General features: G+C 43.0%; 1 protein-coding gene across 1 annotated transcript in view; it reads right to left on the bottom strand.

Moving 5' to 3' along the window:
* The window catches only part of Khdrbs1 (KH RNA binding domain containing, signal transduction associated 1), a 32,914-nt gene extending 7,565 nt beyond the window's left edge, over window positions 1-25,349 (bottom strand). Inside the window, exons 1-6 of the mRNA XM_042677498.1 lie at window positions 24,727-25,349; window positions 9,566-9,690; window positions 7,472-7,588; window positions 5,464-5,610; window positions 1,441-1,574; window positions 491-692 (exon numbers count right to left, since the gene is read on the bottom strand). Coding sequence (XP_042533432.1) covers window positions 491-692; window positions 1,441-1,574; window positions 5,464-5,610; window positions 7,472-7,588; window positions 9,566-9,690; window positions 24,727-25,333 — 1,332 coding nt within the window. The 5' untranslated portion in view covers window positions 25,334-25,349. The remainder of the gene's footprint in view (window positions 1-490; window positions 693-1,440; window positions 1,575-5,463; window positions 5,611-7,471; window positions 7,589-9,565; window positions 9,691-24,726) is intronic.
* Window positions 25,350-25,687: the final 338 nt, after the last annotated feature.

Here is a 25,687-nt window from a genome sequence, read left to right as displayed (position 1 = left end):
TAAATGCAGGTAGGAAAATAGACTTGAACTATTATCAGGAGAAGCTACTTTAATAATATACTGTACAAAGCCAGGCACCAGTGGCTCACGCCTTTAATCCTACTCAGGAGGCTGATCATGGTTTGAAGCCAGCCCAGGCAGGAAAGTCCATGACACCCTCATCTCCGATAAACTACTCAGAAAAAACCTGGAAGTGGCCCTGTGACTCAAGTGTTAAAGTACTAACCTTGAGCACAGGGAAGCTCAGGGACAGCTCCCAGGCCTTGAGTTCAAGTCCCAGGACTGGTAAAAACGAAACACTATACATTAAATAAAGCACTGGTTATTTCCAATTTAATCTACACACAGATAATAAACTATGCCTAAAGTGGAAAAATCTTCTCATAGTTCAATCCCTGTCATCCACATAAATGGCCAACATTCTGTCATTCAATCTTCGGCAACCTTCTAGACATTGGGAAATGGAACATTATTTTTAAAATGTCCTTACATATTCTTCGTATGTTTCTGGTGCAGGAGGTGGAGGCAAAGGTATTCTCTGGATGCCTGCTGTGCGAGCTCTTGGTGTTGGAGCACCCCTTGCACTAGGTAGGGGTGGCACTCCTCGAGTCACAGTGGCACCTCTGGTGATGGCACCTCTTACTGGAGTACCACGCACCAAAGCGCCCCGGGGTGGTACAACACCACGGCCTCTATTAAAAAAAAAAAAAAAAGTTTATTTGAGATGGAGCTCTTAATCAATAGGTCATCTTTATGCTCAGATTTGTTTGCAACTTCTGGAGCTACATACATTTTATGATGCCTTAGATTACTATCTAAGCAAAGAAGTACATGGGTAAGTGACTCAGAGAAAACTTCTCCAGGTCCTATAGTAGTCCTATATGTGTATCTTGACAGTTCTGGACAGTTTAAATACTCGATAAACTTTTAGTCACAACAGTTAAAATTCTGAAGCTGGACCAATTAAAAAAAAAAAAAAAAAAAAAAAGCTAGGATTGTCTAAAAATGAAAAATCAAGTTTCAGTAGGACTGAAGCATCTGACTATAGCCAAAGTGCCTAAGATCTAGAATTTCATACCTGATATTACATCTTGAGAGCCCTACTAAGCTAGAGATAACAGCAGTACAGCTGGGCATTTGGGGCTCATGACTATAATCCTAACTACCCAAGAGATCGAAGGATCATGGTTCAAAGCTAGCCCAGGCAGAAAAGTCCCTGGGTGACTTTTATCTCCAATTAGCCACTGGAAAACCAGAAATAGAGTTGTGGCCCGAAGTGGTAGAGCACTAGCCTTGAGTAAAATAGCTCAGGGACAGTGCCCAGGCCCTGAGTTCAGTTTTGTTAGCCCAGGACTGACAAAGCAAAACACCCAAAGCACCACCAAGAGAGAAATGGTATCAGTCAGTTTTTCATCCAATTTTTTGACTGCCTATTCTTACCTGGGAACAGGTGGAGGGGGAGGTGCAGCTCCCCGACCTCTTACTGGCACCCCACGTCCACGAGAGGGTTCAGGTACTCCATTCAAGTAGGACAGCTCTAGAAATTGTTCCTGGCAAATATCATCCATCATATCCTGGGAAAAGAAGGTATACTGTGGAACACCTCCATCTACTGAAAAGTCATCTGGTCTACCTGAACCTTGTATGCTAAGAATAACAAATAACTTTGAAAGCCCAGAAAAGTTCTAGGGCACTCATCCTCTGAAGTCAAATTACACCCTACTAGTTACTTCTTTGAGCAAAGTCCATGGCAGAATCCCTCATTTTTCACATGGAGTTCTTCAGGATGTGGTCCTTGACTAGCTCTCCAGATCAATCCCATCTTCTCTCCATATATAGCTTCCTATCAAGCCATGTTAGACAACTTAACAGTTCAGAGCCTAGCAAACTCATATATCCATTCTCTGCAAAAAGTTTCCTTTTCCTAAAGTAATAAAAGCCACTACATTAATGAAGTTCTATGAATTAGGTACTATATAAATTTTCTATAGATTTTCTAGTTTAATATTAAAAACGATCCTGGGTAAATCGCCCCACTTTACAGTTGGGGAAAAAAAACCCTAGCCTTGAGCTAAAGAGGTGAGGGACAGCGTCCAGGCCCAGAGTTCAAACCCACAACTGAAAACAAAAGAAAAGAAAAGAAAAAGAAATTTAAGGACTTCCGGGTGTTTCAATATAATACCTTAAAGAGAAAAAGAATCCCCATCAATGGAAAACTATCTTTGAGTTTTTCTCTAGGATATTTTGCATTTTGAAAAATTGGGCAGGAGGGGGGATATCTTAGGGCTTGAACTCAGGGCCTCTCTTGCTTATCATTTTCAATCAATGCTAGTTATAGCCATACTTCCACTTCCAGCTTTTTGCTATTTAATTGGACTTTACTACCCAGTCTGGCTTCAAACTTTCAGATCTCAAAACTTCTGAGTAGCTAGGATTACAGGAATGAGCCACAGGTGCACCCAACTTTTTTTTTGCGACAGTGTCTTGCTAAATTGCCCTAGCTATCCTCAAACTTATGATTCTCCTGCCTCAGTTTCTTGAGTAGTTGAAATTATAGAGGTGAGCAACTAAGCCCATATAGGTTCTAAAAATTTTTTAATTTTAAATTATAGCTATTTGAGGTTGAATATCAAATATTTGGAGGAAAAACAGTGATTGAAACATCAGAAACAGTCTCAAAGTTCTTTAATTAAGATTGAGAAAGATATGTTCATCATTAAAATTAAGAGATGGGTAGGGAAGGTGGCTCAGTGGTAGAGTGCTTGCCTTGCATGTATGCATGAGGCCCTGGGTCCAATTCCTCAGCACCACATAAGCAAAAAAAGCCGAAAGTGGTGCTGTGGCTCAAGTGGTAGAACACTAGCCTTGAGTTGAAAAGCTGAGGGACAGTGACCAGGCCCAGAGTTCAGGCTCCACAACAGACAAAAAAAATAGAAAATAAAAATAAATTAATTAATAAAATTAAAGAGGTGATAAAGCTCAGCATTACCCATGTTAGAGGCCTATAAACCTTTGATATGTAGCTACTCAGGAGGCTGAGATCTGAGGATCATGGTTCAGAGCCATCCCTGGCAGCAAAGTCCCTGAGACTCTTATCTCCAATTAACTACCAGAAAACCAGAAGTGGCACTGTGGCTCAAGAGGTAGAGTGCTCACCTTGAGCTGAAGAGCTGAGGGACAGCGCTCAGGCCCAGAATTCAAGCCCTATGACCAACAAAAAAAAAAAAACCAAACCCAAACAAAACACCTTTGATGGGGCTGGGAAGGTGGTTCAGTGGTAGAGTGCTTGCCTTGCATGCATGAGGCCCTGGGTTCGATTCCCCAGCACCACATAAGCAAAAAGAAAAAAAGCTAGAAGTGGCGCTGTGGTTCAAGTGGTAGAGCACTGGTCTTGAGCAGCAGAGCTCAGGGACAATGCCCAGGCCCAGAGTTCAATTTAGCCCCACAACGGACAAAAAAAAAAAAACCTTTGATATGCTGTTACTTTCTTTGACGTTACCTTTAGTTCTAACTTTTTATTGTTTATTTATTGTTTTGATCATGTCTTCTTAGTTCTGGTAATGACAACATGACCCACACCTCAATTTTGAGTTGCATTTCAAATGTATTTCAGATTTCACACTTGTAACTACAACCATCATGCCTTGCTAAAAGGCAAAAACAATACCAATTTCTACTCGTTCAATAATAACTTGGGTCAAGTGTCCTTACTCTGAAAATCTGAAATGCTTCAAAATCCACAACTTTTTTTTTTTTTGGGGGGGGGGGGGGAGTCCAGTCGTAGGGCCTGAACTCTGGGCCTGGGCGCTGTCCCTCAGCTCTTCAGCTCAAGGCTAGCGCTCTACCACTTGAGCCAAAACGCCACTTCTGGCTTTTTTCTTTTTGCTTATGTGGTGCTAAGGAATCGAACCCAGGGCCTCAGGCATGCAAGGCAAGCGCTCTACCACTGAGCCACCTTCCCAGCCCCGATCTACAACTTTTGAGTGTTGACAAGATGCTGCAAGTAGAAAATTCCACACTGACTTTATACAGTGGGTTGCAGTCAAACAGAGCAACATTTTACCTTCAGTTGTAGGGATGCAGCTCAGTAGTAGAGTAGCTGCCTATCATGCATAGAGGCCTGTATTCAATCTCCAGTGCCAGAGATAATAAATACCTTCAAACTATGTATAAGGTGTTTATGAAATGAGTTTTATTTCAGACATTATGTATATGCAAATAATCTAGAATGGGGGAGGGGGAATCACAAGTCTAGAGGGATTCTCAATATGTAATCTGACTAGGTAAATAAAATTTGTTCCCTGGGGGCTACAGGTGAGGCCCAGTGGTAATGTTCCTTTGTAGTACAAAGGCCTAACCTCAACCCCAATACTATCCTCCCAAACAAACAAATAAATAAACAAAAGGATACCCTGGCAGCTCCCCAAGTTTTCATAAAACTCAGTTAATCTCACCCTCTGTAGTATCTCATGAGTGGTCAAGTAACAGATGTCACTTCCAAATCACTATACTTGAGTAAACTCTACAAACCAGGAACACTCAAGTCCATCAGGTCAGAACAGCTATTAACACTAATCAGATGCTGTAAGTTTCTTGTCAGCTATAGACTCAAAAGTCTCAATCATAAACTCTACCTTACTCATTTCTCTAATATGATTTCCACACTAGCATCAAAATATTTAGCTGATGAACAATTAAATCCTTGTTAACCAGCTACAGAATAGAGCCACATTATGGACCCAATATATTAATAGATACTACTACACAATAAAAAACTACTTTAGAAAAAGGGTAGAGTAGTCTTGGGACACAATGCAATGAGAACTAGATACAAGAAATGGAAAAAAAAACCTCATAAATTATTAGAAAGCAGAACATGGAATACAATTTCAGGTTACGCCGAGACCCTGGTTAAGAAACCTAGCCTATCCTTGGTCTTTCCCAGACCCTAGCCATACTACTGTATCCTTGAGATCCTAGTAATTGAAGGGACATTTGGCAGAACCTCTTGGGCCCTCTAGAAGTTATAAGCACAAAACTTGTCTGGTGGTTTGACTTTGGGGCAGTGAGAAGAGGCCTCAGATGCAGATGTGTCACTGATTGGGCAATACCATCTTGGTAGCTGAGTAATAAAAGAAGCGTCTAGTCAAAGTAAAAAAAAAGAAACCTAGCCTAAAGCTGGGTGTGGTGGCTCACACCTGTAATCCTAGCTACTCAGGAGGCTGAGATCTGTGGATCTCATTTCAAAGCCAGCCTGGGCAGGAATGTCCATGAGACTCTTATCTCCAATTAACCACCAGAAAAGTGGCGCTGTGGCTCAAGTGGTAGAGCACTAGCTTTGAACTGAAGAGCTCAGGGACAGTGCCCAGGCCCAGAGGTTCGAGCCCTATGACTGACAAAAACACAGACAAACAAAAAAACATATAAGCAGTTCTCAGATATAGAGAGCATGGATTTCCTTACTGGTACTAGAAACTTCTTGACTTCCTCCATGGCATGAGCCATAAGAGCATAAGCTTCACATGGGGGTCCAAAGACTTCAATGAAGACATGCAGGTCCATGTTCAAATGGGCATATTTGGGGTCTCCACCTTTGCGAAGCTCTTCTTCCTTTAGAAAAATACAGAGAAATAGCTAATTACAAGGAGTAAGAAAAACAAATTTACCTCTAAGCCAAAGAGACAGTAAGATATAAACCCAATGCCTAAGAAAAATAGTAAAACTCTGTCGTTATCTTTTGGTTCTAACTCCTATAAAAGAAAAGCCCATTTTTTTGTGTTTATTGTGTTTCAAGTCAACAGAAAAATATTTTGAGAAAATAAAATACAAGCTGGTCGCAGGTGGCTTACACCTTTAATCCTAGCTACTGATCTGAGGATCAGTTCAAAGCTAGCCCAGGCAAGAAAGTCCATGAGACTCTTATCTCCAATAAACTTCTCAGAAAACCAGAAGTTGTACTGTGGCTCAAGTGGTAGAGTGCTAGCCTTGAGCTGAAGAGCTGAAGGACAGTGCCCAGGCCCAGAGTTGAAGCCCTATGACTGACAAAAAATAAAAATTAAATAATTAATTAAATTAAATACAAAAAAACTCAACAGGGTAGTTGGGCACTGTTGGCTCACATCTATAATCCTAGCCACTCAGGAGTCTGAGATCTAAGGATTGTAGTTCCAAACCAACCTGGCTATGAAAATCTGTAAGACTCTTATATCAAAAAAAAAAAAGCCAAAAGTAGAGCTGTAGCTGAAGTGGTAGAGAGCTCTGAGCACAAATGCTCAGGGATAGCATCCAGGCATCATAGTTCAAGTCCCACGCACACACACACAACTCCATAGGAAATAATTTACACAAACTGATACTTAGTTAACTATTTTCTTAAATCACTGAGGTATTTCACTGGAGCTCTTATTAGAAAACATAAAACAGAAAAAAACTTTTAATTCTAGTTCCTATTCAGATAATAGCAGTTTGCTAAGCATTTACTTATATTCAAATATGTATGTATCATGGCCAAGTGTTTATTTTAAAATCCTAGGTAGAGCTCTTGCTAAACACCACTAGCTCTACTTATCTGGCCTATGTAGTCTGGGAAGTTCCTAGGAAAGAAAGACAGAAACAAAGCTGACTTAGGTTTTAACTGAAATACCAAGCTTCAATTTAACTGTATGCATCTAATGAAAAATGTTACTGGACAAGAGTACAAGATGTGTCAATTAAGCTATATAAAAGTTTTTAAGGCTGGGAAGGTGGCTCAGTGGTAGAGAGGTTGCCTTGCATACATGAGGCCCTGGGTTTGATTCCTCAGCACCACATAAGCAGAAAAGGCTAGAAGTGGCACCCTAGCTCAAAGGTAGAACACTAGCCTTGAGCTGAAGAGCTGAGGGACAGCGCCCAGGCCCAGAGTTCATGCCCCACGATCGACAGAAAAAAAAAAAGTTTTTAAAACTTAAGCAGGTATGCTTCATCTAAAAAGTTGACCCTTAAGGGCTTGACTATTATGTTGGAGTGGGAAATTTCTTGGTATTTACAATTAAAGTGTGTAGGGCGATGGTATGGAAAAGAGTTCAGCATTAGGTAGGTTCTACTGACAAGATTACTCATGGTTCTCAGAAAATATGCTTTGATATCTCACATTCCAGCTTGCATGAAAACAAACCATCTAATCCTCAAACTCATCTACTGCTCTCAATTTTTCTTATCATTAGAAAGGCATACACTGTTTTTACAATCTAGGTAAGTTTTAGCTCCTATTTCAAGGTTTCACAGAAGTTTGCCATCATCAAATATTTTTATTACTATGCAACCAAAATTCAGAAAGGAAATAATCACCAGGACACATTTAGGCTCTTCTACAGTTACCAAGCAAGTACATTAACTTGGTTCATAATCTCTTGTGTGAAACGCAAGAGTAAAGGGGCTCTGCTTTCTACATCTGTAAGAATAAGGGTGGTTCTGCCTCACGGATGTAACTTACCTTGGCTTTATCTCTCATTGAGCCCTTTCCCAGAACAGAGATCTTTGCACCAGTCTCTTCCTGCAGTCTTTTGATTGTATTTCCTTGTGGTCCAAGAATCTTCCCCACAAAATTGAACTGACAGAAAAATTTAAAAATTTCTAAGTATACATTATCCTATAAAAATTCCTACATTATCTCATTTGATTTTCAACATTAGAACATTATGGTTTCCGTTTTACTGGAGGGTATATACGAAAGCTACTATTAAAGGTTATTCAACTAGTTAGTGGTAGTTTCTAGATCTGAGTTTGGGCTTTCAAATATATAGTCTGGTGCTTTCCCTACACATTACAATCTTTAATACTTTTTACATAAGCATATTAAAATCTAAAATTTCAAGCCAGGTCACGGTGGCTCGCACCTGTAATCCTAGCTACTCAGGAGGCTGAGATCTGAGGGTTTGGGTTCAAAGCCAGTCCAGGCAGGAAAGTCCGTGAGACTCTTATCTCCAATAAACCACTAGAAAACTGGAAGTGGTACTGTGGTTCAAGCGGTAGAGTGCTCACCTTGAGCTGAAGAGCTCAGGGACAGCGCCCAAGCCCAGAGTCCAAGCCCCACAACTGGGGAAAAAAAAATCTAAAATTTCAGCCTCCTGATTAGCTAGGATTATAGGCATGAGCCACTTGTCTTTGGTTTATATATCTTTTTTTTTTTTTAATTTAATTTCAGATAGTATTTGAAAGAGAGCAACACTTCAGGATTTTTTTTTTTTTGGTTCAGTCGTGGGGCTTGAACTCTGGGCTTGGGCCCTGTCCCTCAGCTCTTCAGCTCAAGGCAAGTGCTCTACAGCTTACGCCATAGCGGGACTTTCAGTCAAGTGGTTTATTGGAGATAAGATTCTCACGGACTTTCCTGCCCGGGCTGGCTTTGAACCATGATCCTCAGATCTCAGCCTCCTCAGTAGCTAGGATTACAGGCATGTGCCACCAGCTCCCAGCAGGATTTTATTTTCTTTCAACTTGGAACTTGTACCAAACATCTGAAAAAGAAATTTTGATTGTGACAAAATAATTATTATAAATGGAGCTCAATCCTAGCTTTTTGGTTGGGGGGCAGAGGGGCTATCCATCCATCCCTGGGCTTGAACTCAGGATCTGGGCACTGTCCCTGAGTCTTTTTGCTCATAACTAGTACTCTACCACTTGAGTCACAACTCTACTTTCAGCTTTTTGGGGGATGAGATAAGAGTCTCATAGACTTTCCTGCCTGGGCTGATATTCAATAGCAATGCTCAGATCTCAGCCTACTTATGTAGCTAAGATTACATCACTACCACTTGACCAATCCTAGCTTTCTGGGAGGTGATAACTCAAGCCAGCTTGGGCAAAAAGATGTTTGTGAGACTGCATCTCAACCAATGGCTAGACATGGTAGCATGCAACTATTATCCCAGCTTGGGGGAAGCTTAATAGTGGGATATAGTGGCAAACACTCAATTACACAAGGAAGCACAAGTAGAAGGATCATAGCCCAGACTGTAGTACTATGCCTAAAATGAGACCCTACTTTGAAAATAACCAATGCAAAATGGATTGGAGGTGTGGCTCTACTAATAACGTACTGCCTAGCAAATAAAAGGCTGTTCAATCCCCAGTACTAAGTACTACTACTCAATAAGAAAAAAGAGAGCCAAGTGCTGGTGGCTTATACCTGCAATCCTAGCTACTCAGGAGGATGAGATATGAGGATTGTGGTTTGAAGCTAGCGTGAGTAGGAAAGTCTGTGAGACTCTTATCTCCAACATGAAGTGGAGCTGTGGCTCAAACTGGTAGAGCCCTAGATAGCCTTGAGCAAAAGAGCTCAGTGACAGTGCCCATGGCCTGAGTTCAAGCCCCACAACTGACAACAAATAAACAAACAAACATTATATTTGTTCCTGACTATAGCTTTGTTATTAGTATGTTTCAACTGTAAAAAACAGGTAATATAGTATGGAAGAGAAGCTTCAAAGGCTTCAGTTCTTATATACTGCAATCCCTGGAAGTCTTTATCATTTTCCAAAGACTGCCCTACTGACAAAATTAAATCAGAGGAGAGACACTTTAGTCTTACCTTTGGATACTGCTTGACAGGTATCAGCACCCGTTCTTTTAGCTTCATATTTTTATGAGAAAACAAATCCAAGTAGTTCTCTTCATCATCTTTTTTTGAATCCCCTTTCTGAATCTTCTCAATTTCTAAACAGAAAAACAGGATTTATTTCTACTCAGGTTAAAAACAAAACAAAAACTGCCAAGACTACTTAAAGCAATAGCATGGATTACTGTATAAAATGAATGTGCAATTTTAGACAGAATGGCTGAAGTCACCAAAGCCTGCCTCCATTAAGAGCTGTCTGCTGTCTACCATCACCTAAAGTCTCTACACTCACTAGACATTATATTTGATTTCAGAGTAAATGAATTTAACAAAATAATAGGGTGAGATGGGTCAAGACTGATAAAGAGATTTAAACAAGTCAAAATATCAAGGAGATTAAAAAACAAGTGCTATACTCAGCTACTCTGAGGTTGAGATAAGAGAATCTTGTTCAACTAAGTGGGGGTGGTTCACACCTGTAATCCTAACTACTCAGGAGGCTGAGATCTAAGGATCTTAGTTCAAAGCTGGCCCAGTCATGAAAGTCCATGAGATTCTTATCTCCAATAAAACCCATCAGAAAACCAGAAGTTGCACTGTGGCTCAAGTGGTAGAGTGCTAGCCTTGAGCTGAAGAGCTGAGGGACAGTGCCCACGCCGAGTTCAAGCCCCATAACCAAAAAAAAAAATCTTGGCTCAAAGCCAGCACAGGCAGACAAATCTGGGAGACTCATATTTACAATTAACCAGTCAAAAGCTTGAAGTAAGGGGCTGGGGGGATGGCTCAAGTGGTAAGAGTGCCAGCTATGAAAGAAACAAGAGCTTCAAGTCCTGTCTTCAAGCCCCAGTATCAAACCTGAACTTTTTGTACAATATACACTTAAAAATAAAAAGGTAACAGGAGAATAAAATAGTGTTAGGGTCCAGGTATCAGTAGGAGTAGGAGAGAATGTAAAGGATAAATGAGGGTTAATATAGTCAAGGTACTTTGTATGCATATATGAAAACAGAACAATGAAACTTGAAATTGTTTTTAGAAAGGGAAGAAAAAATAAGGGAGAGTGATAGAGGGTATGAGGTAGATGGGGTATGCTGTATAAATATATGGAAATGTTATAATGAACAACTCCCCAAACAAATATTAAATACTAATTTAAAAATCTATATGGCAGGGCACCAGTGGCTCATGCCTGTAATACTAGCTACTCAGGGGCTGAGATCTGAGAATTGTACTTTTAAAAGTCAGCCTAGGCAAGAAGTAAAGGTGTGGCTCAAGTGATAGAACACTAGCCTTAAGCAAAAGCTTAGGGTCAGCACCTAGGCCTTGAATTCAAAGCCACAGAACTGGCAAACCTACCCCCTCCACACCAAAAAAAAAAAAAAAAGTAGACAGTTGCATCTTGATGAAAAACCAAACATCAATCATTTAAACACAGGGATAGCTCCGTTAAAATTTCTTTGTAGCATTAAGGCTTCTGAATACTAGCTCTTATGAGTTTGAAAGACCTGGTTCTTACTCTGCTATTCAGTAATTGTTAGTTTAGATAAGTTTGTGGGATTTTTGTTAGTCCTGGAGCTTGAACTCAGGCATGAGTGCTATGTTTGAGCTTTTTTTGCTCAAGGCTAGTGTTCTAGCACTTGAGCCACAGCTCCACTTCTAGCTTTTTAATTGGAGATAAAGAGTCTTCAGGACTTTGCTGCCTGGCCCAAATTGCTATCTTAGATCTCAACCTTCTGACTACCTAGATGACAAGTACTGGCACCTGACCTAAGCTGTGTGTGTGTGTGCATGTGTGCATTCTTGCACAGAGTCTTGAACACAGGGCCTGGCCATTATTCTTGGCTTTATCGCTCAAAGCTGGCTTTCTACCACTTTTTGGTGTTTTACCGCAGATATAAGTCTTTGGAATTTTTTGGCTGGCTTTGAACTTCTTCAGAGCTTAGCCCCCTGAGTAGTTAGAATTATAGGCAAGAGCCCCAGGCTAACCTAGATAAGCTATTTTATTGCTCTGAATACTGGCTTCCTCATTTGTAAGATAAAAGGCAATAGTTACACCTCATCGAATTATTAGAAAGACAAAATTAAGTAAGTTTTTACGTGCTCATATCCAAATAAAGCTCATTTTTAAAAAATTAACCTGTGACTTTTTCTTTCTCCAGTACTGGGGCTTGAACTTGGGGGCCCACACACTATCCCTGAGAGTCTTTTGCTTAAGGGTAGCTCTCTACCACTTGAAGCTCACTTTTTTTTTGGAGGGGGGGGGGCGGGTCAGTCATGGGGCGTGAACTCTGAGTCTGGGCACTGTCCCTCAGCTCTTCAACTCAAAGCTAGCACTCTACCACTTGAGCCATGGCGCCACTTCCAGCTTTTTCTGCTTATGTGGTGCTGAATAATCAAACCCAGGGACTCATGCATGCAAGGCAAGCACTGTACCACTGAGCCACCTTCCCAGCCCCTGAAGCTCATTTCTTAATGAGTACTTAATATATTTTCGCCACTGTTTAGCCCAAATTAAACCAATGTCCTAAACAAGAAAATTCAAAGAAGTACTTTTTTTCAAACCATTCTACAGAAATAGGTGCAGTGCCCAAGGAATGAGCAGCACCTATAAATTTTTATGATTACAACTAAGAATCATAAAAGGAAATCTCTAAAAATCAAAGTAATATTCTAAATAACACAGAATATTCTTTTTTTAATTTTTATTTATTTTTTATTGTGAAAATAGTGTACAGAGGGGTTACAATTAGATGGGCAAGATAATGAATACATTTCTTATCAAGCATTGTAGCCTCCTCCTTTGTTTCCCCTTCCCATACCTTCCCAGCCTCCCTCCACCCCCCCACACAGAATATTCTTATAAAAACTACTCATATGTGGCTGCCTGTGGCTCATGCCTGCAATCCTTACTACACTGGAAGCTGAGATATGAACAATATGGTTCGAAGCCAGGCAGAAAAGTTGGTGAGATTCTTATCTCAATAGACTACTCAGAAAAGGCTGGAAGCGGTGCTATGGCTCAAGTGGTAGAATGCCAGCCTTGATCACAATAAGGCTCAGGGATGGCACTCAGGCAGAGTTCAAGCCCCAGGACTGGCAATAAATAAAATATTCAAACTGGGCACCAAATCATAGTTCAAAGACAGCCAAGGCAGGAAAAGTCAAGAGATTCTATCTCCAATTAACCACAAAAGGCCAGAAGTTGCGCTGTGGTTCAAGTGGTAGAGAGCTAGCCTTGAGCAAGAGGCTCAGGGACAGTGCCCAGGCCCTGAGTTCAATCAAGCCCCAGTAACACCACAAAATGCTCATATTGTATTTTTTTCTTTCTTTCTTTTTTTTTTTTATCGGTTGTGGATCTTGAACTCTGGGCCTGGGTGCTGTCTCTGAGCTCTTCAGCTTGAGGCTAGCACTCTACTACAAGAGCCACAGAGCCACTTCCAGCTTTTGCTGTTTATGTGGTGCTCAGGAATCGAACCCAGGGCCTCATGCATTCAAGGCAAGCACTCTACCACTGAGCCACCTTCCCAGCCCCTCATACTGTATTCCTAACTTCAGTAATTCTTTGGCAAGGGTTCTCAAACTTCAGCATGTACTTCAGAATGAACAGAATGATGGAGGGCTCGTTAAAACCAGATTTCAGAGTTCCAACTCCAGGCTGAGATTTGTGTTAGGATTTGCATTCCTAACAAATATTTCTGGTCTAAGGACCATAGATTTACTATATAAAGACACTCCAGCAGAGTGCCGGTGGCTCACGCCTGTAATCCTAGCTACTCAGGAGGCTGAGATCTGAGGATCACGGTTCAAAGCCAGCAGGAAAGTCCGTGAGACTCTTATCTCCAATAAACCACTAGAAAACTGGAAGTGGCCCTGTGGCTCAAGCAATAGAGCGCTTGCCTTGAGCTGAAGAGCCCAGGGACAGTGCCCAGGCCCAGAGTTCAGGCCCCACGACCGACCCAAAAAAAGATACTCCATCTCAAACATACAATGAAAATCTATACCCTTAACAGATCTTATAAAAAAATATTTTTTTGCAGTACCAGAGTCTGAAATTAGCAGGGCCTCATACTCATTTGGCTTCTTGTTCAACTGGAGCTCTACCATTTGAGCCAAATCTCCAGTTCTGTTTTTGGAGATGGAAATCTTATGAACTTTTTGGCCTGGGTAACCTCAAACTGTGATCTTCTGGATCTGAGAATCTTGGTTTGAAGCCAGCTTGGGCAGAAACATCTAGAAGTCTCTATTTCCAATTAACCAAGGAAAAGCTAGAAGTAGAAGCCTGGCTCAAATTGTGGACCCAGGGTGCAAGGCCTTGAGTTCAGAAAGGCAGCATAATGAAACCCTGGTAAATACACCTTCAGTAAGGGAGAATGAAGGAATTGTATAAGAATATCACAGAGGAGCTGGGAAGGTGGCTCAGTGGTAGAGTGCTTGCCTTGCATGCATGAGGCCCTGGGTTCGATTCCTCAGCACCACATAAGCAGAAAAAGCTGGAAGTGGTGCCGTGGCTCAAGTGGTAGAGCACTAGCCTTGAGCTGAAGAGCTGAGGGACAGTGCCCAGGCCCAGAGTTCAGGCACCATAACTGGCAAAAAAAAAAAAAAAAAAAAGAATATCACGGAGTTAGCTGGGCATTGGTGGCTCACGCCTGTAATCCTAGCTACTCTGAAGGCTGAGAGCTGAGGATTCTCAGTTCAAAGCCAGCCCGGGCAGCAAAGACTGTGAAACTCCTATCCCCAATAAACCACCAGAAAACTGGAAGTGGCGCTGTAGCTCAAGTGGTAGAGCGCTCGACTTGAGCTGAAGAGCTGAGGGACAGCGCTCAGGCCCAGAGTTCAAGCCCCACGACCGACCAAGAAAAAAAAAAAAGAATATCACGGAGTTGGTTAACGTTTGGTATACCCTGTATATTTCTTTGTAATTGTCACAATAGAATATCTTTATATCATAAATGTATGCTTATCCAAAAAAATGTGGAACAAATTACGTATTTTGTTTGATCTGTGCTTGTTTTCCTAACTTGTACTATGTAGGCAGGCAGTTCAGCTGTATCTTTCTTATACCACTTTTAAAAACTTAGAAGCTGGATGCTAGTGGCTCACGCCTATAATCCTAGTTACTCAGAAAGCTGAGCTCAAAGCCAGCCCAAGGAGGAATGTCCATCACACTCTTATCTTCACTAAACTACCAAAAAAAAAAAAAAAGCCAGAAATGAAGCCGTGGCTCAAAAGAAGCTCAGGGACAGAGCCTAGGCCCTGAGTTCAAACACCAGCACAAAAAAAACCAAAAACCAAAAGCCAGAAATGGAGCTAGGGGCTCAAAGGACAGTGCCCAGGCCTTGAGTTCAAATCCCAGTATGGGTAGTGCTTGCATACATGTGCATACGCACACGCACATACATACATACAATACACACACACACACACACACACACACACACCGCATTCAATGTAGCTTAGCCTAGATAGCAACACCAAGCAACAACTGGAGTTTTAGTAAAAGTTATCTTCTATATTTGGAAGTGGATGAAATGGTCATTTATCCAATGCATATTTTCCAAACAGTGTAGAAATATCACTTCATTTATCCTAAAAAATACTTGTAGTAGGGGCTGGGAAGGAGGCTCAGTGGTAGAGTGCTTGCCTTGCATGCCTGAGGCCCTGGGTTCGATTCCTCAGCACCATATAAGCAAAAAGAAAAAAGCCGGAAGTGGCGCTGTGGCTCAAGTGGTAGAGCGCTGGCCTTGAGCTGAAGAGCTGAGGGACAGCGCCCAGGCCCAGAGTTCAGGCCCACAACTGGACCCCACCCCCCAAAAAAAATACTTTAGTAGGGACTGGGAAGGTGGCTCAGTGGTAGAGCACTTGCCTTGCACGCTCGAGGCCCTGGGTTCGATTCCTCAGCAACACATAAGAAAAAAGCCGGAAGTGGCGCTGTGGCTCAAGTGGTAGAGTGCTAGCCCCACAACGGACTCCAAAAAAAAAAAATACTTTAGTAGCCAGGCACCGTGGATCCTGCCTAGCTACTCAGGAGGCTGAGATCTGAGCATAGAGGTTCAAAGCCAGCCGGGGCAGAAAAAGTCCCTGTAAGACCTTTTTTTTTTTTTTTGGGGGGGGGGGGGGTAAGAGGGGAGCAAGGGAGAAAGAAGATCGGTTGTGGGGCTTGAACTCTGGGCCTGGGCACTGTCCCTCAGCTCTTCAAGGCTAGTGCTCTACCACTTGAGCCACAGGGCCACCTCTGGTTTTCTGAGTGGTTTAATGGAGATGAGTCTCATAGACTTTCCTGCCTGGACTAGCTTTGAACTGCAATCCTCAGATCTCAGCCTCCTGAGTAGCTAGAATTATAGGCATGAGCCAAGAGTGCCTGGCTAAGAGTTGTTTTTGTCCATTGTGAGACTTAAACTCTGGGCCTGGGCACTATCCCTCAGCTTTTCAGCTCAAGACTAGCACTCTACCATTGAGCCACACAGCACAATGCCACTTCTGGTTTTCTGATAGCATACTGGAGATGTCTCAAATCTCAGCCTCCTGAATAGCTAGGATTACAGGTGTGAGCCATTGACACAGGGCTGAGTTGATTTTTTAACTTTTTTTTTTTTTTTTGGGGGGGGGGGGTCAGTCATGGGGCTTGAATTCTGGGCTTGAGCAGAATTCAGCTCAAGGCGAGTGCTCTACCACTTGAGCCACAACATCACTTCCTGTTTTCTAGTGGTTTATTGGAAATAAAAGTCTTATGGATTTTCCTGTCCGGGCTGGCTTTGAAACAAGATCCTCAGATCTCAGCCTCTTGAGTTGCTAGGATTACAGGTGTGAGCAGCCACTGGTGGCCTGAGTTGATTTTTTAAGAAAAAAAAATTTTAAGTAAAATTTCTACCCTCAGTCACTGTCATGAATTTAAAAACAATGAACAGTGGATAAGGATGGAGACTGTGGTGGGAGTCTCAGATATTCAGCTGCCTGATGGTCTTTCATTCCTCTTTGTTTTCAACTCTATTTCTCTTTTTGGCTTTACTTTCCTGGGAAAGTTGGGACAGCCTAAAATATTATCAAGTAGCTTCCTAAAAATGGCTTGCCCTCAAGCAAAAGTACTTTCTAGACATTTCTGAAACTGACTCCTTTAAGTGATTTTTGCCAAGGTCTCTCTGGAGACCTTGGATGTCCCAAGAGCCAAAGAAAAGCTGAGGTGTAAACAACATAAAGTGACGCTCCCCCCTCAATCCTGTTACCCAATGCCTTCCTTCTGAATTCTCATTCTGCCTTTATAACTAGTATTTCCATGTAATAGACAAGCCTGGGTTTAAAACATTTATATAGCTTGTGTAAGATCACAAAACCAGTGACAAGAAGGCACTGTTTATACCATTTATACCAAAGTAAACTCAACTGACCTTATAGCATATTTCTTTTACTCTTTTATTATAATTTAAATTTTCCCGTCAGGCTTATCTGAATTAAGACTATTTAATATACCTCAGAGGACAGAACATGAATTTTGTTCTTTTGACACAGGTAGCCCACGCTAGCCCTGAACTTGCAATCCTACTGTCTCAGCTTCAGTCTCCCAAGTGCTGTGATTATGGACTATTATTTTTTTAATTCTTTGGTGTTGGCCCGGGCCTTGAACTCAGGGCCTGGACACTGTACCTGAGCCACTTAGCTCATAGCTAGAGTTCTACCACTTGAGCCACAACTTCATTCCAGCTTTTGTGGTGATTAACTGGAGATAAGAGTCTCGTGCATGGGCTAGGAAGGTGGCTCAGTGGTAGACTGCTTGCCTCGCATGCATGAGACAGTGGGTTCAATTCCTCAGCACCACATACATAGAAAAAGACAGAAGTGGGTGCTGTGGTTCAAGTGGTAGAGTGCTCGCCTTGATCTGAAGAGCTCAGGCACAGCCCCCCAGGCCCAGAGTTCAAGCTCCATGGCCTTTTCTGCCTGAGCTGGCTTCAAACATGATCCTCAGATCTCAGCTTCTTAAGTAGCTAGGGTTATAAGCATGAGTTTTATCACTTGTGGCTTAAGGAATATGACAATGGTCAAGATTTTCTGAACATTTCCAGAAATCTTCCCAGAAATAGCATTACTAGGAGGGCAAATAAACTCCAAAAGGTGGGATCACATTGTCCTCCCAGTGTACTTGCTATTACTACTGAATGGATGATTCTCTACCTTTCTGTTGGTACCACCTTTTGGAATCACATGTATAGAAATACTTGCAAAGAAAAAAACAAAACACGCCAGGCGCCGGTGGCTCACGCCTGTAATCCTAGCTACTCAGGAGGCTGAGATCTGAGAATCGCGGTTCAAAGCCAGCCCGGGCAGGAAAGACCGTGAGACTCCTATCTCCAATAAACCACTAGAAAAAAACCAGAAGTGGCGCTGTAGCTCAAGTGGTAGAGCGCTCACCTTGAGCTGAAGAGCTGAGAGACAGCGCCCAGGCCCAGAGTTCAAGCCCCATGACTGGCAAAAAAAAAGAAAAAAACAAAACAAAAGACCTTCATTTTTTATTTTTTAGCCAACCACAGGGCTTCAACTCAAAGCCTGGGCACTGTCACTGAGCTGCTTTTGACCACTTTGAGCCAATGTTCCAATTCCAGTTTTCTGGTAGTTAACTGGAGATAAAGAGTCTCTTGTCCTCTCCTGCCTGGGCTGGCTTTGAACCATGATTCTCAGATCTCAGCCTCCTGAATAGGTAGGATTACAGGTATGAGTGACCAGTTGTTGGGCACAAGCCAGTATTCTACCACAACCCTCTTATCTCAAAAAAAAAAAAAAAATTTTGTATGTGTGTACACTACACATACACACACATTTATTTCTTGCCTTACTAAGTAGTATTCCCATGATAGGGAGTAACCAGTTTATTCACTTATTGGAGAGATAATTTGAAATAAATGGGTTAATAATACCACTATCAGGGCTGGGAAGGTGGCTCAGTGGTAGAGTGCTTGCCTTGCATGCATGAGGCCCTGGGTTCGATTCCTCAGCATCACATAAACAAAAAGAAAAAAGCCGGAAGTGGCGCTGTGGCTCAAGTGGTAGAGCGCTAGCCTTGAGCTGAAGAGCTGAGGAACAGCACCCAGGCCCAGAGTTCAGGCCCCACAACCGGACACCCCCCCCAAAAAAACAAAAATAATACCACTATCAACATTCATAGGTTCTGTGTGAACCTGGGCGGGACAGGGAGAGAATGTATGTTTTTTTGGTGGTACTGGGGTTTGAGCTTGGGGCCTCTAACCACACCCAGTCATTTTGCTTTGTATTAGACACTGGTATCCATGAGTGTAATATGGTTCTGAGCACTGCAACTGAGGAAAAATATCACATGCTCAGGATATACAGTTAAAACACTCTTAAATGATTCAAATTTACCTATACTATGTGTGATAGTGAGCTTGATCATCCATTACCTTGAAATTTAAAAAGGAGAGATCTATATTACTATCATAAAGATTACTATTGCACCTTATTTATTTACTCATCAGTCATGGGGCTCTAACTCTGGGCCTGGGCGCTGTCCCTCAGTTCTTCAGTTCAAGGCAAGTGCTCTACCACTTGAGACACAGCTCCACTTCCAGTTTTCTGGTGGCTAATTGGAGGTAAGAGTCTCATAGACTTTCCTGCACAGGCTGTTTGAACCATGATTCTCAGATCTCAGCCTCCTGAGATTAGCTAGGATTACAGGCACGAGCCACCAGCACCCGGCTTTGCTGCACATTATTAACACCATTCACCAAAAACTAGATCTTATTTCATGCTCTTTATATTAATACTGTAGATGTCTGATTTGTTTTTCCCACAACACTGCTACATTCCACAAGACATGTTGACTTTCATCAAATCTAAAATTTTTACTTTACTACTTAAACCATTATACACTCTTTTGAGCCTAGATTATCATTAACTTTTACCTTGCTTTTGGGGAAGCATACTTTCACAAAATTAAAGGCTGGGAAATAGCATATTATTACTTAAACACAATAGATCGTAACAAGACCTGGGTGCTCTTCCTGAGCTCTTTTTGCTCAAGGTTAGCACATGATTAATGCTCTACCACATAAAAGCCATAGCTCCACTTCTGGTTTTTTAGTGGTTAACTGGAGACAAGAGTCTCATGGGGACTTTACTGCCTGGGCTGGCTTCAAACTGTGATCCTCAGATCTCAGCCTCCAGAGTAACTAGGATTACAGGCTTGAGCACCAGTACCTGGCTCAGTATTAGTCTTATTTTTAACTAAGATTCATTTCCCAAGATTCATTCATGTTGTTTTATGTACACATATGTGGTTCATTCATTTTCACTGATGTATATTTTGTAACTCTCAGATTATCAAATACATGATGAAACAAAGTACTGTTTGTGTACAGGTGTACCATATTATGAATGAGATAGTCAGGTACAAAAAAATATTCATGTGCAGGTTTCTTCTGTTATATTCTTAGGGATGGTATTGATAAAGGAATGTCCAACTGTTATCCCAAGTGGTTGTACCAATTCACATATTATCCACAATGTGTAAGAATTTTAATTCATATCCTTTCAAGCCCTACCTCTTGTCTGACTTTTGTCAATGTACTGTTTTCAGTAGTCTAAAAATATTTTTAAAAACTTATTCTTTTACCTGTCTTATATTCAACTTGTTAAACTGAAAAAGCAAGCTGGAATCAGTTTGGAAAATGCAAAAAAAAAAAATCAGTATTAATTGAAAACTACTGTCAGCTTTATAGCTTTAGTCTCCCCTCCTTCCAAGGACATGGCGTAGTTCTCTTGATTCAAATCAAGATCTGCTGGTGACTGTTAATGTATTCAAAATGTTTACTTTGAATGGGTAGATAACTAAGACTTAGCATGTCTGTAAATGCTACTAATTGTCATGACAGCTATCAACTTGGCCAATCAGAAATCTATACTCAAAATCTACATTCCTTGGAATCATCAATTTTTTCCTATCCTACAATAAAGATGAAAATTCGTTCATAAAATGTATAGCAGGAGAGCGCTTGCTTTGAGCTGAAGAGCGCAGGGACAGCGTCCAGGCCCAGAGTTCTAGCCCCACAACCAACAAAAACAAAAACAAAGAATGTGTAGCAGGCTGCTCTGGGCAGCACTCTTTAAGGAATAGGTAAGGCACTGTTAAACAAAGTTGACAAATGAACCCTACTCTGGTGGAGCTGACAAGCCTAGCCATGAAGAAGGGGTGGTGACACACGTGACTATTGGATAGTTACCACATATGAATAAGTGCAAAATAAACTAGGTAAAGGGTCAGAGAGAGAGTTGTGTAGGTAGTACTGGCAAAGGTGGTATGGCAACTCTTCCCATTCCACATAAGGCGCCAGACCACCCTCCTTATACTACCTACACAGCTCTCTAGGATCCTTTCCTAGTCATAGCCCTTAAATGCTAGACTCTGCTGTTTCCCCCTCCTCTTGTTTCTTGACTTCTTTCATCTTTACTGCCTTGTTAGCAATGTGGTATTTTCCCACAGATTTTATGTTTTGTTTTGGTTTTTTTGTCGGTCATGGGGCTTGAACTCTGGGCCTGAGCACCATCCCTCAGCTCTTCAGCTCAAGGCTAGTGCTCTACCACTTAAGCTACAACACCACTTCCGGTTTTCTGGTGGTTTATTGGAGATAAGTTTCATGGACTTTCCTGCCCAGGCTGGCCTTGAACCAAGATCCTCAGATCTCAGCCTCCTGAACAGCTAGGATTACAGGTGTGAGCCACCAGCGCCCGGCTTATGCTTTTTTCAACTAGAGATTACTTCTACTTTTGAGACAGCCCTGGGTGGCCTTGAGCTGATCTTCCAACCTCAGCCTCTCAAGCCCGGAAAATACAGATATTTGCTACCATGGCACACTTTACAGCTTACTTTTTTTTTTTTTGTCGGTCGTGGGGCTTGAACTCTGGGCCTGGGCACTGTCCTTCAGCTCTTCAGCTCAAGGCGAGCGCTCTACCACTTGAGCTACAGCGCCACTTCCGGTTTTCTGGTGGTTTATTGGAGATAGGAGTCTCATGGTCTCTCCTGCCCGGGCTGGCTTTGAACCACAATCCTCAGATCTCAGCCTCCTGAGTAGCTAGGATTACAGGCGTGAGCCACCAGCGCCCGGCTTTACAGCTTACTTTCTATATAGTTGTTTTTTTTTTTTTTTTTTTTGGTTGGTCGTGGGGCTTGAACTCTGGGCCTGGACAGCTTACTTTCTAAAGTACAATTGTGGTAGCACTATAATAGAGGAAGGGGAAAAGAACTGTTGGAGGGAGAGAGGTACCAGGTTCATGAATCCAAGTGCAAACTGATTTCAAATCCTAGATGATTTCTTAGTAATTGTTACCTTAGCCAATTACTAAACTACGTGCTGATAGTCTTTGTGAAGGTTAGATATTTAATGTGAAGTGCTTAGGACACTGCCTGACATAAAAAAAGGTTAGCTATAGTACATGCATTTTTTATCAGAGCTTAAATATTGTCTTCTCAGAATCCCATTTCTTCACTTTTTTTTGTTGTGACTTCATTGCAACCCCTTTTCCTTTTTCCAGATTATTCAGAAATCCTTTAAATGGGGCATGGTGGCACATGCCTGTAACTCTAGCATTCAGTGGATGAAGGCAGAATAGTGAAGTCAAGGACAGCCGGAGCTATACAGAAAGAACATAGCTGAAAAAAAATTTCCAACCCATTGCTACCAAAAAAAAAAGCTGGAAATGGAACTGTAATTTAGTGGAAGAGCACCTGACTAGTATGCACAAAATTCTGGGTTTAATCCTAGCACCAGAAACCATTTTTAAAATCTAGGCCAAACACATATGAAGATTCATCCATGCTAAGAAAGTCTCCAAAATTCCACACGTAACAATTTGGTTGTTTCAAGTGAGCCAGTATCAGTTCAATATCATTTCTTCAATGAAATTTCAGTTTACTTTAAAAAGAAAATCCAAGTTAAAAAAAATTTTTAAAGAGCTGGGAATGTGGCTTAGTGGTAGAGTGCTAGCATGCATGAAGCCTGGGTTCAATTCCTCAGTACCACATAACTGGAAAAAGCCAGAAGTGGCACTGTGGCTCAAGTGGTAGAGTGCTAACCTTGAGCAAAAGAAGCTCAGGGACAGTGCCCAGGCCCTGAGTTCAAGCCCAGGACTCGCAAAAATAAATAAATAAATAAATAGAGTAACAAATTAGGCTGTTGAGAATAAAAATAGTAAGTAACATTTAAGGCTCACCAGCTTTTAGAAGCCATCTTTTAAAAGATGAGCATCATAGGCATTATTTAGAAAGGCAAAAATATAACTTATGTTTTCATACCTTATCATGGATTTATAATTAGAAGAAAACTGTGCTGGGGCTGGGAAGGTGGCTCAGTGGTAGAGTGCTTGCCTTGCATGCATGAGGCCCTGGATTCGATTCCTCAGCACTACATAAGCAGAAAAAGCTGGAAGTGGTGCTATGGCTCAACTGGTAGAGCGCTAGCCTTGAGCTGAAGAGCTGAGGGACAGTGCCCAGGCCCAGAGAGTTCATGCCCCGTGACCAACAACAACAAAAAAAGAAAGAAAGAAAACTGTGCTGAGAAGTTATCTAATGAGTTTAGGTCAAAGAAACTACTAGTGATTTTACACATACATCACTTAATCCTCTCAATTCACCAACCTACTTTACAGATGAAGTTACTGAGGTTCAGAAATTTTCCCAAGAAAACTAATTTAGGCTAGGTTTCCAAACTAAGCTGAAAACCTTAAGTTATTTTATTCTCCTTCATTTAATCTGAGTGAAGACTTAGAAAACTAAAACCAACAAATCAACCTTTAACACACTGTGACACTGTCCACAGGTACATGCTTTCAGAATGGTCCAAAACAGCTGGAGTTTACTATTTACAAGCCAATTTGAAAAATATCATGCAATACTTTCCCTCAAAGAGCTTATTGTTAGAACAAAGAAATTACAACTTGAACATTTTATAAAAGCAAAGCTCTGAAGTGAAAGTCTAAATTTACCTTAATGTCTGCTTCTTGACCACGTGTTTTGTTTGCTGTGTTTTAAGACCCCTCACCAATGTTGGGAAAAATAAAAGAAGGAAATGGTGAACTGTGTACACTTCATCAACTGTTCCATCTACTTACTCAGGGTTGAAAGCATGGATTTTTACTTGCGTTAGTAAAAATTTAGGTATCAAAAGACACACTACAACAACTGGAAGTAAGGATCATATGGCTTGGGGTGTGCGGGGAGAAATTTGTATCTGAGTGTTTGGCAGTGTTAATCAGAAAAGGAAACCTAGTCTACAGATAAGAGAACAAAGAAGTCTACCATTCCTAATTTATTTCACTCAAGCTAGAAAACTAGAAATAGACCATGCTTGAGCAACTAATAATTTTTGTTCATCGCACCGAGGAACATCACACCAACTTGGGAGTTCCTAACCCCCCATCTACTGTCTTATTTCACTGTCTCCAGGGTTATTTTCCCCCTTGAATCATGGTGAATACAGGTTGTGAAATAAAGGGCAACGAACTTTTCTGCCCCAGTAACAATTCTCATTTTCATCGGCCGAAATCGGAAATGAGATTCGGAAAAACTGAAGGTCGGATTCCCACAAGTCATTTCTGCCTCGGAGTAACTTAAACTCCAGTTACCATTGAGTATGGCCTGTCCCCATCGACAGCGGTGCGCTGGGAAGAGCATTCCTACGGTCCCACGACCTCACCTCGGCCCTCCCTCCACGATCCTTCCCCGCTCGAACTGTCTTCACCTCCTACACCCTCGGTCCAGGCGCTCGCGGCCACTCGTGAGCAAGAAAGAAGGCTTTCCTTTTGGGAAAAGCGGCGAGTTAGAGGTTTATTTTTTGAAGGATCTGAACCCTCGGAGCAGGAGGAGGAGGCAGGGTTGGGGAAGTGGGCGGGAACCAGGGCACTATCCATCAAAACACTTCGCGCTAGGAGATGGCTTAATTAAAAAGTCGTCTTCGGGCCTCCACCGCGGCCCAGAAACCTCCACTCCGGACCGGGGTGGAAACATGGTCTCCACGCTCCCGAAGGATGGAACCAGATAGGGAGCCCTTGATGCTCAGGTTCCGAGGAGGCGGGAGCAAAGGAACAAAGCCGCGGCCATCCCTGGCCTGATGGCCAGGCGACCCCCGGGGCCCGCTTACCTGCCGTCAGCAACTGCATGGCGTGAGTAAAGGACGGATCGAGTGAATCCTTCTCGGCCATGAGTTCCGGCAGGTACTTATTCTCCGTTTCCATCTTGACCGAGGCTGTGGCCGAGGGAGGCAGCAGCGGGGTCGGTGCTGGACCGCCCACCGTCGCGTCTGGGCCCGTGGCCGAGGGCGGCAGCAGCGGCGGTGGCTGCGTGGCGGGCGAGGCCCGGGCGCCCCCCCGGACTCCTCCTCCCCGGGACCGGTGAGGCAGCGGCGGCTGCCGAGACGGCGGCGGACGCACCGAGGGGTGGGCACCTGAGGGGTCCTTGGAGCAGCTGCGGCCCGAGGACCGGGTCATGCGCGCGGCAGGGTCGTCCCGGCGCTGCATCGCGAAGGATGTGGGGCGAGCAAGCGAGGAAGCGACGCAGCGGCGGCAGGGGCCCGACGGCGGTTGGCGGAGGTGGGAGAGCCGGATCGAGAGCGACCGAAGCCGACCCGAACGACCCAGCGAGAGAGCACCGGAAGTGAGGCGGCGCGCGTGCGCAGCCTGCCACCGGCACCGCCCTAGAGTTTCTCCGCGGAGAACAAAGTCCCCAGTAGGGGCAGTGCGCATGCGCATCACCGGGGCGCCAGAAGACGTCGCCTCTCGCTTTACTTTTCCGTCTGAGCCTTCCGGACCAGGGCTTGGCGCGCGTGCGCGGGCTGCCGCAGACTTCCTTCGTTTTTCTTTCCCACGTGACTCCGCGCTAGCGGTGCACATGGCCCCGCCCCCCTCTGGGGGAGCTGACGGGGGTGGTGGAATGTCTTTGTCTGCGCGCCGGCCTGCCGAGTGTGGGGCGGGAGACTTGTTAATCCTGGGCCACGCCTCCTCCAACGGGCGGGTCGTGGGGTCGCGCAGCGGGGAGGCTCGCACCTAGAGGCGGCAGGGAGGAAGCTGCCGGCCGAAGCCGGGAAAGGAGGGGAGGAAAATACT

Source organism: Dipodomys spectabilis, unplaced genomic scaffold (genome assembly GCF_019054845.1).
Source record: "Dipodomys spectabilis isolate Male_0828 unplaced genomic scaffold, ASM1905484v1 ptg000002l, whole genome shotgun sequence".
NCBI classification, from domain to species: domain Eukaryota; kingdom Metazoa; phylum Chordata; class Mammalia; order Rodentia; family Heteromyidae; genus Dipodomys; species Dipodomys spectabilis.
The sequence above is the reverse complement of the archived record's forward strand: the minus strand, read 5'-3'. Positions and strand labels throughout refer to the sequence as shown.